The 15,365-nt window shown below is 43.4% G+C and overlaps 1 protein-coding gene across 1 annotated transcript in view; it reads right to left on the bottom strand.

Moving 5' to 3' along the window:
- LOC124777007 (clavesin-2-like) overlaps positions 1 to 15,365 on the bottom strand; it is a 252,466-nt gene that overhangs the window by 37,594 nt on the left and 199,507 nt on the right. Inside the window, exons 3-4 of the mRNA XM_047252256.1 lie at positions 11,752 to 11,896; positions 180 to 271 (exon numbers count right to left, since the gene is read on the bottom strand). Of these exons, the coding sequence (XP_047108212.1) occupies positions 180 to 271; positions 11,752 to 11,896 (237 nt within the window). The remainder of the gene's footprint in view (positions 1 to 179; positions 272 to 11,751; positions 11,897 to 15,365) is intronic.

Consider the following 15,365-nt stretch of genomic DNA (forward strand, 5'->3'; position numbering starts at 1 on the left):
TGATACGAACGAACATAAAATATTCTTGCACCACAATGCCGTCTAAAAACGGGATCTATCAGTGGTTTTCAAATAATTAGTTTCTTAGAGTGATTAGCGCAACACGAAGGAACAAAAGTTTCCTGTAAACGTTCTACAGTCTACCAACATTCAGAACTGAAAAGCACGTGGAAACTCACCATGTGGAAGGCCTTGGCGCAGTTAAACTTCCTGGCCCTCAGGAACCTCAGCAGGAAGTCGTCGTCTGTGCGAACGTGGAGATTTTTTTCAGCTGAAACATATTATAAACGCTGTTACAAAGCTCTAAGTCTACTGCTTGACAGTAAAAGTCGGTAAAGAATTTTATATCTTGACAGTTGGCCAAACAAATCTAGATGTACATAGCTGCAAAAATCAGCATCAACAAAATTCTACCTTTCCCACAAAGAGATGCTCGGTAGATTATATTAGTTACATAACAATAAGGATGAAGATTATGAATTTCAAAATACGGTTGAATCACTTCGTAGTTTGTGAAATCTAACTGAGAAGCTACTAACTCCACTGGAAAAACTGAAGAACATATGAAATTGGAATAAGATGGCATCGACCAAGTCTGGCGTAGTAACTGCAAACTGTCGTAATGCCCGTCCTTTTTAATATGGTTAGCACTTATCTTCCTGCGGCATGCCAGGAGGTCAGCTACTAGCGGAAGTAAAGCTATGTGTTGCACTCTACATCGGCGTGATTACTCTGCTATTCACAATAAAGTGCCTGGCAGAGTGTTCAATGTACCACCTTCAAGCTGTCTCTCTACCATTCCATTCTCGAACGGCCAGCGGGAAAAACGAGCGCTTAAATTTTTCTGTGCGAGCCCTGATTTCTCTTATTTTATCGTGATGATCATTTCTCCCTATGTAGGAGGTGCCAAAAAAATGTTTTCGCAATCGGAGGAGAAAACTGGCGATTGAAATTTCATGAGAAGATCCCGTCGCAACGAAAAACGCCGTTGTTTTAATGATTGCCACTCCAATTCACGTCTCATGTCTGTGGCACTATCCCCCCTATTTCGCGATAATACAAAACGAGCGGCCCTTCTTTGTACTCTTTCGATGTCATCCGTCAGTCCCGCCCGAGGCGGATCCCACACCGCACAGCAGTACTCCGGAATAGGGCGGACAAGCGTGGTGTAAGCAGTCTCTTTAATAGATCTGTTGCACCTTCTAAGTGTTCTGCCAATGAATCGCATTCTTTGATTTGCTCTACCCACAACATTCTCTATGATATCGTTCCAATTTAGGTTCTTTGTAATTGTAATCCCTAAGAATTTAGTTGAATTTACAGCCTTAAGATTTGTGTGACTTATCGCGTAATCGAAATTTAACGGATTTCTTTTAGTACTCATGTGAATAACTTCACACTTTTATTTATTCAGGGTCAATTGCCACTTTTCGCACCATACAGGTATCTTATCTAAATCATTTTGCAATTAGTTTTGGTCATCTGATGACTTTACAAGACGGTAAATGACAGCGTCATCTGCAAGAAATCTAGTAGGGCTACTCAGACTGTGTCCTGTGTCGTTAATATAGATCAGGAACAGTAGAGGGCCTATAACACCACCTTGGGGAACGCCAGATATTACTTCTGTTTTACTCGATGACTTTCCGTCTATTAGTACAAACTGTGACCTTTCTAACAGGAAATCAGTCGCACAACTGAGGCGATAGTCCATAGGCACGCAGTTTGGTTAGAAGACGCATGTGAAGAGCAGTGTTTTTAAAGCATTTTGGAAATCTAAATATAAGGAATCAATTTGACATCCCCTGTCGATAGTACTCATTATTTCATGAGTATAAAGAGCTAGTTGTGTTTCACAAGAACGATGTTTTCAAAATCCATGCTGACTATATGTCAATAAACCGTTTTCTTCGAGGTAATTCATAATGTTCGAATACAGTATATGTTCGAAAAGCTTACTGCAAATCGACGTTAATGATATGGGCCTCTAATTCAGCGGATTACTCCTATATCCCTCTTTGGGTATTGGTGTGACTTGAGCAATTTTCCAGTCTTTAGGCACGGAACTTTCTGCGAGCGAGCGGTTGTATATAGTTGCTAAATATGGAGATATTGTATCAGCATTCTCTGAAAGGAACCTGACTGTTATACAGTCTGGACCGGAGGCCTTGCCTTTATTAAGTGGTTTAAGCTGCTCTGCTACACAGAGGATATCTGCTTCCATGTTTGTCATCTTGACAGATTTACTTGATTGGATTTCAGGAATATTTACTTCGTCTTCTTTGATGAAGCAGTTCCGGAAAACCGTGTTTAATAACTCTTCTTTGGTGGCTCTGTCATCAGTGACTTCACCGCTGCTATAACTCAGTGAAGGTATTGATTGCGTCTTGCCACTGGTGTGCTCTGTGTATGACCAGAATCTCTTTGGGTTTTCTGCCAGATCCCGAGACAGAGTTTCGTTGTGGAAATTATTAAAAGCACCTCGCATTGAAGTGCGCGCTTTATTTCGAACTTCTCCAAAACTTTGCCATTCTTGGAGATTTTGCGTTCTTTTAAATTTGGCATGCTTCTTTCGTTGATTCTGCAACAGCGATCTGACTCGTTTTGTGTAACATGGGGGATCAGTGCCTCCACTTATTTATTTATGTGGTATATATATATATATATATATATATATATATATATATATATATATATATATCAATTGCCGTTGATACTATCTCTTTGACATCATTCCATATATTTTCTACGCTTATGTGATCAAATCGGAAGGAGTGGAAACTGTCTCAAAAAAAGGTGTTAAGAGCATTTTTAGGTAGGTATACTTTGCGTTTCTTTTTGATGGTTGTGGGTGTTAGGGTAATCCCTGTATTCTTCACGATACTCTCTATTTGTCCAGGATTATTTGTTGCTAAGAGGTCAAGTATGCTTTCGCAACCACTTACGCTTCGAGTGGGCTCATGAACTAATTGTTCAAAATAATTTTCTGAGAAAGCATTCAGTACAATTGCGGATGACGTTTTATGCCTGCCGTCGGCTTTAAACGTATAATTTTTCCAGCATATCGAGGGTAGATTGAAGTCACCACTGACTATAATTGCATGAGTGGGGTGCCTATTTGAAATGAGACTCAGGTTTTCTTTGAACATTTCAGCAACTATATCTTCTGGGTCATGGGCCGGTAAAACGATTCAGTTAATAGTTTAGTCCGATTGTCAAGTATAACCTTTGCCCATCTGTTTCGCAGGAGCTATCTACTTCAATTTCACTACAAGGTGAACTACTTCTGACAGCAATAAATACTCCACCACCAACTGTATTTAATCTATCCTTTCTGAACACTGTTAGGTCCTTTGAAAAAATTTCGGCTGAACTTATTTCCGGATTTAGCCAGCTTTCCAAACCTATAACTATTTGAGTTTCAGTGCTTTCTATTAGGGCTTGGAGCTTTGCTTCTTGGCTAACACAAGTACGACAATTTGCAACTACAATATCGATCGTTTCTACAACTACCCAACTGTGTTTTACCTGCCCCCTTTTAGACGGACGCCCTTTCTGTGGTTTCCTGAGACCCTCTAACCTGAAAATAACCGCCCAGTCCCTTCCACAGAGTCCCCGCTACCCGTGTAGCCATTCCTGCGTGTAGTTGACTCCTGACCTATTAAGCGGAACCCGAAAACCCACCACCCGATGGTGCAAGTCAAGGAATCTGCAGCCTTCACGGTCACAGAATCGCCTGAGCCTCTGATTCAGACCCTCCACTCGGCTCTGCACCAAAGGACCACAGTCCGTTCTTTCGACGATGCTGCAGATGGTGAGCTCCGCCTTAATCTCGGAAGCAAGACTGGCAGTCTTTACCATTTCCGCTAGCCGCCCGAAACCAGAGAAAATCTCCTCCGATCCAAAGCGACACTCGTCATTGATACCGAAATGGACCACCACGAGCAGTTGGCTGCGCTCTGTACTCTTCATGGCATCCGGAAGTGTGCACACTGGCTTCCTTCCTCTCCTTGGCACCCATGTTTTTAAGGGACCCCATTACGCGCCAAACGTTGGAGCTCCCTACCAGCAAACCCACGCTCCGTGAATGCCCAGACCTTGCGGGCCGAGAAGCTTCCTCTGGAACAGACTGGACGACTGCATTCAGCTTAGAAACTTCGTCAGTCGTGACTCGTGCTCGGATAGGTCAGTCAGTAAAGCACTTGCTCACGAAAGGCAAATGCACCATTTTCATGTCCAAGTCCGACACACAGTTTCAATCTGGCGGGAAGTCTCAGTATATGCAGCATTTCTGCTGTAGTGAATGGTTTTGGTAATTACAGAAACGAGTGATTCTCGGAACTAAGTCAGCAAGCAACTAATGTGCCACAATTACTCCATTTCTCCATAGGACGTTGTGACAAAGTCTTGAATACAACCTAAAGCGGCGATACGCAGTACTACATGGCGGAAAAAAGTCCCAACACCAAGAAGTAATGTTGAGTAACTAAATTTAGAGAATACATTTGTGTAGATAATATTATTTAACTAGTTAACGTTGCAACATCGCAGGTTAATGTTGGCGCGAGAAAAGCCATCGCAAATGTGAAATGTCAGTACATTAATAACTGGTGTAACCGCCAGAATGTTTGATCTACATCTACATCTACAGGGATACTGTGCAAATCAGATTTAAGTGCCTGGCAGAGGGTTCATCGAACCACCTTCACAATCCTCGGTTATTCCAATCTCGTATAGCGCGCTTAAAAGAATGGACACCTATATCTTTCTGATTTCCTTTATTTTATCATGGTGATCGTTCCGCCCTATGTAGGTCGCTGTCAACAAAATATTTTCGCATTCGGAGGAGAAATTTGGTGATACGAATTTCATGAGAAGATTCTGTCGCAACGAAAAACGCCTTTCTTTTAATGATTTCCAGCCCAAATTTGGTATCATTTCAACGACACTCTCTCCCATATTTCGCGATAATACAAAACGTGCTGCCTTTCTTTGAATTTTTTCGATGTACTCCGTCAGTCCTACCTGGTAAGGATCCCACACCGCGCAGCAGTATTCTAAAAGAAGACGGACAAGCGTCTGATTTATCGTGTAACCGAAGTTTAACGAGTTCCTTTTAGTACTCTTGTGGATGACCTCACACTTTTCGTTATTTAGGGTCAACTGCCACTTTTCACACCATTCAGATATATTTTCTAAATTGTTTTGCAGTTTGTTTTGATCTTCTGATGACCTTATTAGTCGATAAACGACAACGTCATCTGCAAAGAACCGAATACAGCTGCTCAGATTGTCTCCCAAATCATTTATATAGATAAGAAACAGCAAAGTGCCTGTAGCACTACCTCGGGGAACGTCTGAAATCACTTCTGTTTTACTCGATGACTTTCCGTCAATTACTACGAACTGTGACCTCTCTGACAGGAAATCGCAAATGCAGTCGCATAACTGAGACGATATTCTATAAGCAAGCAATTTTACTACTAGCCGCTTGTGTGGTACAGTGTCAGTTTGATGCAAGGATGCAAACGTGCATGCATTGCTATAGAATTCCACGCTTGTTGCACCTGAGCGGTCAATACAGGGACGGTTAATGCTGTTTGTGCATGACACTGGAGTTATCCCATTCGTGCTCGACTGGAGACAAATCTCCCGAGCAGGCAAAATGAGCATGTCGACACTCCGCAGACCATGACGGGTTACAAGAGTGGTATGAGGTCGAGCGTTATTCTGTTGAAAAATACCCCTTGGAATGCTGTCCATGAATGGCAGCACAGGTCGAACCACCAGACTGACATGCAAATTTGCAGTCAGGTTGCGTGGGGTAACCAAGAGAGTGCTCCTGCTGCCATACGAAATCGCACCCCAGACCATAACTCCGGAGGTAGGTCCAGCGTGCCTAACACACAAACTGGTTGGTTGCAACCGCTCATCTGGCCTCCTTCTAACCAACACACGGCCATCACTGGCACCGAAGCGAAATTGGCTTTCATTACAGACCTCACTCCCCACTCCAATGAGCTATCGCTTGACACCGCTGAGCTCGCAAAGGGCGGTGGTTTGGGCCCAGTGGAATGCACGCTACGGGGCGTCTCGCTTGGAATTGTCCTTGAAGTAACCGATCTGCAATTATATTTTGTGTCATTGTGGTGCCAAGTGCTGTTGAAATTGCTGCAGACGCAGTACCACACGCCACAACCATACGCCGAACACGACCGTCTTCCCTCATGGTACCACTATGTGGCCGTTTGCCGCCCATTCCTCTTGCGACCGTACCTTCCCGTGACCACGTCACCAGCAGTCCAGATCAGTGGCTACATTAACGCCAAGTCTTTCTCCAGTATCGGGGAAGGAACATCAAGCTTCTCTCTCGTAGCCAAATTACACGATTTCGTTCAAAGTCAATGAGCTGTTGACAATGGCGTCTTCGTTGTCTTAAAGGCATTCTTGACTAACGTCAACTCATTACATACATTCTCAAAGATAACTAACGCTCACGAGCGTTACAGCGTGTATTTAAAGCAAACCTGATTTGCAAGCTCATAGTGGCGCTACTAGCACCACTTTTATGCGACTGGAGCGAAATTTAGACGTCATCTTTCAGATGTAGAAACACGCCTACCCACCTTCGTTCATCTCCCACAACTCCTTCTCGCTGCTGGAATTTTTTTTTCGGTCATTGTATAACAGGAAGCTGCATGCCGTCGCATCCTATCCTCGAGCGGGAAATTTCCGAAAATTTATGCCCCTCAATGAATATCTATAGAAATGCTTGACAAAGAGCTTTATGGCGTTCTCCTTTTCCTTCTGTCCGTGGCATGGTCAGCTAATTGCAGTCAATAGCCCGTCCCTTATATGGATATTATTTCTTTTTCATTCTGTAATCGGTTGTCCTTCCTGTTGTCAAAAACATCGTGTAGATAACAAGTCTGCGAAAAACGTAAACTTTGTTCAGTCCGCATTCGTAGTTCAAGTTTTTGTGAACCGTTTGTCCTGAAGATGGAAGATTACGCATTTTGGTCTGTTGATGACGATGTTTGTAGAGACGGAGCATAATCTCGGATTAGGGTAGGATAGGGTACAAAATCAGCCGTATTCTTTTCAAAGGAACCTCCGTAGCATTTGCCTTGAGCAGTTCGGTGGAACCACGGAAAAGCTAGTGGAGGTGAGAAACCATACCTGGCATTTAGTTATTTGAATAGGGAAAAACCACCTTATACGCACTGCCAGGCTGGCCGTTGTGCCCGGCTGACGGTCGTTAATTCATCTTGCGGCTTCGATCTTGGTCTCACCTTCCAGTATCTGCCCTTTAAGCTATACGAACACGTCATTTTTTTAAAAAAAGGACATGGTATTAGACGTTCACTATAGAAATTATTTCTCGATTGCAGTTTCGGCCGTTGGATGTTTTTCAACTGGTGCTGCAAAAGATTTTGCTTCAGCACATGTCACACTTTAAAATACTGTGACATACATACATGTGATCCCCAAAAATAAGCCGTTTCACTGTGTTTTGTCCAATTAACATTATTTATTTATTCTTACAATCCATTAAGTAAATGTTAAAACAGGCTCTCTCACAACCTACATCTCGTTAATGCACTGTATATCCATAAAGCACTTATCCTACCTGGTATTTTTGTTAAAAATTATGACATTACGCCGGCCGCTGTGGCCGATAGGTTTCAGGCGGTCCAGTCTGGAACCGCACGACCCCTACGGTCACAGGTTCGAATCCTTCCTCGGGCATGGATGTGTGTGAAGTCCTTAGGTTAGGTTTAAGTAGTTCTAAGTTCTAGGGAACTGATAACCTCAGATGTTAAGTCCCATAGTGTTCAGAGCCATTCGAACCATTTGAATACGACATTATTTTAGACATATTTTTCGTTTTACAACGTCTACATCATTACATATATAATCTCAATGTGCTTCATTTTTCTCCACGAATATATTCTATTTTCTACAAGCTACTATCACTACATTACTTTTACTACAGATATAGCCCATTTACATTCTATCCAAATTGTGCAAATGTTAATGGCATTCTAAAAAATGGTTCAAATGGCTCTGAGCACTATGGGACTTAACATCTAAGGCAATCAGTCCCCTAGAACTTAGAACTACTTAAACCTAACTAACCTAAGAACATCACACACATCCAAGCCCGATGCAGGATTCGAACCTGCGACCGTAGCAGTCGCACTGTTCCGGGTTGAAGCGCCTAGAACCGCTCGACCACAGCGGCCGGCGGTGTTATTCTCACTACAACTGCAAAAGGTAGCCTAGTACGTAAAGTACTGAATTCAAGTCTTCCCTGGTGGAAGAGATTAAGCTTCTTTGTAATTTTCTTTGTAATTTTTAAATTCCCCTAGGGCAAATGATGTAATGGTTCCTATTTTTAAATAGAAAAAGAAAAACACCCAGTTTCCTTCTCCAGGTGAGGTAGTTTTAGTTTTTAATGAGCGCGACGTCGAGGAGATATTCAATTAATCCACACATTAAAACTTCCTGGCAGATTAAAACTGTGTACCGGGCTGGGATTCACACCTGGGAGCTTTGCCTTTCTTTCGCGGGCAAAGTGCTTTACCGATTGAGCAGTCCAAGCTCGACTCACATCTCCTCCCGAAGATTTATTTCCGCCACTATCTCATCTTCTACCTACCAAACTGCCCGTAAGTTCTCCTGCATACCTTACGGGACTGGCACTCCTAGAAGAAAGGATATTGCGGCGACATGGCTTGAGGACGGAGTGTATAACTCGGCCGTTAGCGTACTCGCCCGCGAAAGGCAAAGGCCCTGTTTGAGCCCCAGTCCGGTACACAGGTTTAATCTGCCAGGAAGTTTCGAATCAGCGCCCACTCCGCCGCAGAGTGAAAATTCATTCTGAAAGCCTTTCATTGTTACCAAAACTACTATTAGCATCTTTATTATTACACTACAACTGTCACTGCTCTTTTTCTTCAGTTAATTAACTTATTAGTTGCCTCCAGTTCCTCTTGAAGTACTACATCCAATCGCATCACAGCGTTCGCCGTCACTGAAGCTGTCCGCGTCAGCTGCCAGTACCACATGAATTCAAGGACCAAATTCGGCACGCCAGTAACGCTTTCGTTGTTTCTTTCTGTACTATGATTCCTTTCTCCAATCGAACTTACACATTTGTGGCATTTTTCGTTCTAGGTCGACGGTGCCGCCTATAGGTATTTTCGAAGCGATCACCGAATTAAGTGGGTCCCTTCTGTCTGTGCGGCACGTCCGCGTGTTTGTGCTGGAATGTCTTGTGAAAACCACCGTGGCTCTCATGGCTCTGCGTCCTTCGTATTTCATTCAGAATTCTCATTTTCGGCCGGAAATGACTCGTTTTGTCTTTACAGACTACACTATTCCACATTACGCGCTTTTTTATACCCTTACTGTCAACGACACAATTAGTTTTTCTATATCTTTTGATTTTATCATGGTAACGTTTTCTACATGGCATGGCCATTCAAATAGTGAGTACTGGAAGCTACGATTTCTACCGGATACTAGAGACAAATTTATACGTTTTGTTCCAAATTTCTTTTTTTTTTTTTCCTCTGTTGGCCTCAGTACATGAATCTGACCACGTTTCGTGAACCCCTTTTCTTTGTCTCACAGATCAACGGTTATATTCCCAACACAACCAGTAAACTCTTCTGATTGTTGAATATAGCTTAACAAACTGCTAAACTACGGCTCCATATGGTCGCATCGTACACCACTATAGACACTGATACTGATTGGTGGTATGTTCTGAATACGTTTAAGGGTTATTGAAACTGTCTCTTTACAATGCTGTTAACTTGCGCGTAATTTTTGCACTTCTTCTGTATGTGGCAGATAAAATTCATGTATTCGTCTCCTTATATTATTGGTGTATCATTCTTCTGGTCGAAGGTAATGTGTCAGTGAATACAAGTTATACCATTTAGGCTGAAAACATTGCAAATTAAAAGAGGCACTAGTAGAACGTTTGAATAAAAGTAAATTAAAACATATTTTATTATTGAAAAAGGTAATGCTTCATGAGAATGCATCACAAGATGAGGTGGGATTGTTTATGATTTGTTCTCGATTCCAGTGCTGTTGTTTGCGTTATTGCCATTGATGAGGTGATGCAATTAAATGTTACAAGAGGAAAATGTTAATTAAACTGGGCTAGAGAGATGTAGTTTTAGATTAGAGAAGCAGACGTGTTGTGAAGATACCAGATATGATGTTGCAGGTGAGACGAGCAATGTATTAAGTAAATAAATTCGTATGCGTGAAAGAGGAGATGAAGTAACCAAGGAGGATTTTGCTAGGGTGTAGCCAACTAGTGATTTAATTACAGGAGATGGAAAGAGGGAGCTTGTGTAGCAGAAGGAGAGGAGGGTGAGGATGCAGGACGTAAGGTGACCCAGATTTGATAGGATAGGTACATGTCTGAGTGTATCTCAGAATCTGGTAGCGGCGAACCTCTTAGGGTGTGATAGAATGCAAAGTGCAGGGATACTGTTAGTAGATGGAGGGCATGTGTGATACACATGCAGCAGGATTAAAATCCACAGGAAACGGTGGGATTGCTGGAATTGAATTCAAATAGTGAGCAGTATATACAGGGCGTAAAACTTATAAGTACAGATATTTTTATAAGTGGGACCTTAATATGTATACACATCAGTGTGATGGTTATTTTTCCTCTGCTTCAAACATTCTTTCAACAAACACGCCACATAACCTGATGTTTTCTGCACGGTCATAAGTGCCCCACTAAGTAGACTACACCTGTCAGTATAGACCAACCGTATTGCGTCCATACTTCCACGTTTCACCACCGGAACTGCTGCTCAGAGGAAAAATATGTATTAAAAGCTTACACTTATCACATGTACCTGGAGGTACTAACCAACGTAAAAGCAAAGTGCTGTTCTCAGTCACCAGTAACAATATTCGTACTTACACCTGTCACACTCTGTATGTAGATGCTGCATGTGATTGAGGAGCGGGAGGAAGTAACATAGTAAGTGATTTGTACTAGGACAGATGAACTGACGAAATAACAAAACTGTATTTGTCTATGAATACAATTAGATTTTTTCGTGGCTGGTTTTTCGTCCCCTTGTCTCACTGGGTGAGAGAAGGACCAGCCGTAGAACAAATCCAACACTCTTTAGCTGAATATTTTAAATTACAAACATTAGTTACAACATTTAAAAATATAACTGAAATAGGTACTTTAAAAGTTCCTTCGCAAAGGTAATTGTGAGTACATAGTTAAATGTGAAGGAGGCGATTTTATTGAGGTTTTACATGGATTTGAGTTAAAGGAAAATGGTCATATTTATGTTATTCGATAGAAGTGAGGGTTGTTGTGATTGATGTTAATTTTATCCCTCTGGAGATGAAAAGTGGAGATTTAGGAAGGTAGCCGGTAAGGCTGAAATGTTTTAGAGGACAGGGTATTTTACTGCAGTGACAGTAGAGGTGGTTTGGGTAGGAAATGTGAACGTTGTGTGACTGATTCAGACAGGGGTTTGGGGAATCGAGGACCGAGGCAGACAGACGAATATAAATCCTGGACCAAGGATATTCCAATGGAAAGGAAGTGTGGGAAGACCTTTCAGATGTGGTAGATACTGAAATGTAGTTGACGATAGATTTAGAGCCAATAATGGTACAATGTCCCTAGATAGCTGGTCCCCAGGCAGTATGCTAGAATGCTATAAAGCTGCTGTCAAGTGTACATACCGACGACCATGCTGCGGAAGGTGTCTATGTCCTGGCGCAAGGTGTCTGGGCGCTCGTTGAGTTCCTCCTGGGCGCGGCGCTGCCACTCTGGTGGCAACTGCGGGGGCGGCGGCTGTGGGGGCGGAGGGGGCAGCGCGCTGCACACCTGCCGCAAGCAAGGCCTCGCATCACGTGAGGAAAGTACAGCGCTGGGTGCACGGTGACAGCTAGCACTCTTTCTCCGTCATAATACATATTACATCGTTAGAAGCATCAGGACACCAGCAGAAAAGAGCAGCGTGGGCTTTGTGTGCCACTTACCTGCTCCAAGACATGCGCAGCAGCAACGAAAAGTGCCTGAAACCATTTTCATCGACTGGATTCTCAATTAGGACAGACGATAACAGATTCTTTTTCCCTAAAAATCAATAACACACTGTATATAGACTTTCGGGGTACAGTAACCACCTACAATAATAAATTTTGGCAGGAAATGGATTTACTGTACTGCAACAAAATTGCATGAGGTCGAAAGTTCAGAATTGCTTTTCGCTGGCAACAACATCAAATATATTTAACACGAAAAAATATTTTTGCCCCCTCGTTTCGCGTTGCTTATTTCTCACTGTATCTCAGTCTTTGTATTCCCTACAATTATCCTACTCCGCTAATCCCCACAGTGCAAAGTTAAGTGAGTCTTGAATATCTCATGCCTCACTAAATTCTTCTGATAAATGTTTTCCACAGACTTATTTTCCCTGTTACTTTTCCTTGTACCTATTCATTTATTCTAGTCCACTTAATTTTTAACACCCTTCTGTAGCTCGACTTCTTTAATCACTGACAAAACCAGCCTCCAACAAATAGAACTCTAACTGAATTGTTCGTCGGTGACTGACAGAACATGACGATAATAAGAAAGGGGAGATTGTTAACGTTCTTCTACTGTTGTTTATTCACTCACGAACTGGTTTCCGCCGTTTAGGCCATCATCACGTAACACTGCAGAAGCCCAGGAACAAATTAACAGATCTGAAAGTACTTACAGATGCACTGCGACGAAATGCAATGCGGCCATTAGTGTTCACGATTTATGTAAATAAAAAGATTTTATTTCAAATCACAGTTGCACGTTACGCTGCAGCAAGTCGGTGAAGACGGCGTTCCCAGACAGAGAAAGGGCCACATTAGCAATGGAAGGATATCTCATGGTGTATTAAACCTCGAAACCAGTCACAGCTGTTTGCCTGAGAATGGGTCTTACAGCAAATCTATTTTATAATCATTAACAATCGCCGATTGTCTGACGTCATGCGCTTAATTTCAACAAAATATACGCAGAACATACAGTTAGATACACAGTGACGGAACAGAAGTCGCACCACCGAGAAAGAGTTGTGCGGCATAAATGAATGTTGGTAGGCGTGTTTCTACAACTGAAAGATGATTTATATTCGAATTTCTCGCCAGTCGCTTAAGAATGACGTTAGTAGCGCCACTGTGGGGATGGAAATGGAAATGCCGTGTTGCTAGGGCCTCCCGTCGGGTAGACCGTTCGCCTGGTGCAAGTCTTTCGAGTCGACGCCACTTCGGCAACTTGCGTGTCGATGGAGATGAAATGATGATGATAAGGACACTTTTGTTTTCACTAGCTGCTTATTTTTTATGACCCACCGTCTAATTTCACATGGTGGGTCGTATGTTGCCACTTAGCCGCTGTGACTGGGTCCGGTGTGTCTGAAAGTGACACCACACCGGCTCCCGTCCCCACTCACACCGTTGCCCGTGTCCCGCCACGTGGAGGCGGGCTCTATTTGTTTACATCCATTTGATATCTTTTTTGTGCAGCATTAGAAAAACTTATGACTAATACAAAATCAAGTGAGATGTTAATAAACAAAACGAAATTAAATATTTAGGAAGAAGGAAGCAAGAGAATTGAATAGAGAAGGGATAGGTATAATATTGCCCGTCACCTGGTTGTGGGCGGCGGCCCGGGTCTTGGAATGACCCTCAAGACGCTGGCCATCGCTCATCATGCCTTTAACATCTACCATCCTAAAAACTAACTTAACTAGATTAGGGTACGTTAAAGCTAGACACTAAGACTAAGACCTCCATGTCCAGCCTGCTAAACTTTTTACGATATACGATAGAGAGGTAACGGATTTTGTGCTTGGCTCAAAGTTGCTAATGAAAGGGTACTTGTGGTAAAAGTAAGAAAGGTAATGACGCTACAAGGCTCCTAGTAGAGTACATCAGGCGCAAGCACCTCCCGGCCCCGCCGACAACACGACCCGAACGGTGGTTTTCCCCGATCTACCATAGGTATCCGTCGGGTTGGGCTCAAAAGAGAGGAACCACAATTAAGATCCTTCCATCCCGGCCGTGCGCCGCCTCTTACCAGGAGGCGTAGGTCCCTTGAAGAGGTGCCTAACTTTAAGCTTAAGATCAGAAGTTATTAGTGTGTAGTGGAAGGTTGATAAGGACAACACAACACCCAGTCCCTGAGCGGAGAAAATCTCCGACCCAGCCGGGAATCGAACCCGGGCCGTTAGGTATGACATTCCGTCGCGCTGACCACTCAGCTACTATGAGGATGAAAATCAGGTTTGCTTTAAGCTTAAGCTATAACGGTCGTGATCGCTAGTTATCTTGAGATTTGGCATGGTAAGTTGATGTAAATCAAGAATGCTTTTAAGACGACGAAAACTCCGTTATCAAACCGCACTGAGTTTGAACGAGGTCTTGTAAGAGGGTTACGGGAAACTGAATATTCCTTCTGCGATATTGCCGAAAGACTTGGCAGGAATGTAGCCACTGCAGATAATTGCTAGCAGAGGTGGTTCCTAGAATGTACAGTCGCAAGAAGACTGGGCTCCGGACAGCCACTTGGCGCTACCTAGGGGGAAAAGCATCGTATTTGGCGTATGACTTTGATGCATCATACTGCATCTGGAGCAGCAGCTTGAGCAGCAGTTGGTACCACAGTGAGGCAACGAACTGTTACAAATCGGTTCCTTCAGTGAGAGCTCCGAGCCAGAAGCCCCGTAGCGTACGTTCCACCGATCCCAAACCATCTCCATTTGTGACCCCAGTGGTGTCAAACGAGTGCTCACTGGACGACTGAATGGGAATCTGTTGTGTTTTCTGAAGAAGGCTGATTCTGCCTCGGTGACCGTGATGGCTATCTGTTGGTTAGGAGGAGGCCTACTGAGGATCTGCAAACAACTTGCTTCACCTGGAGCTGTGATCTGGTGTGCGATATCGTATGGCGGTGGGAACAATCTCGTGGTTATCCCAAGCACCGCGACTGCAAATTTGCACGTCGGTCTCGTGGTTCGACCTATTGTAATGTTATTCATGGACAGAATTTCAGGGGTGTTTTTCAACAGGATAACGCTTGTCCACATACCGCTATTGTAACCCATCGTGGACTATAGAGTGTCGACATGCTGCCCTGGCCTGCTCGAGCACTAGGTGTGTCTCCAGTCGAGCACGTATGGGACATCATCGGACAACAGCTTCAGCGTCTTCCTCAACCGGCGTTAACCGTCCGTATACAGACCGACCAATTGCACCAGGCACGGAACTTCATCCCACACACCGATATCCGGCACTTGTACAACACGGTG

Source organism: Schistocerca piceifrons, chromosome 2 (assembly GCF_021461385.2).
Source record: "Schistocerca piceifrons isolate TAMUIC-IGC-003096 chromosome 2, iqSchPice1.1, whole genome shotgun sequence".
NCBI lineage: Eukaryota > Metazoa > Arthropoda > Insecta > Orthoptera > Acrididae > Schistocerca > Schistocerca piceifrons.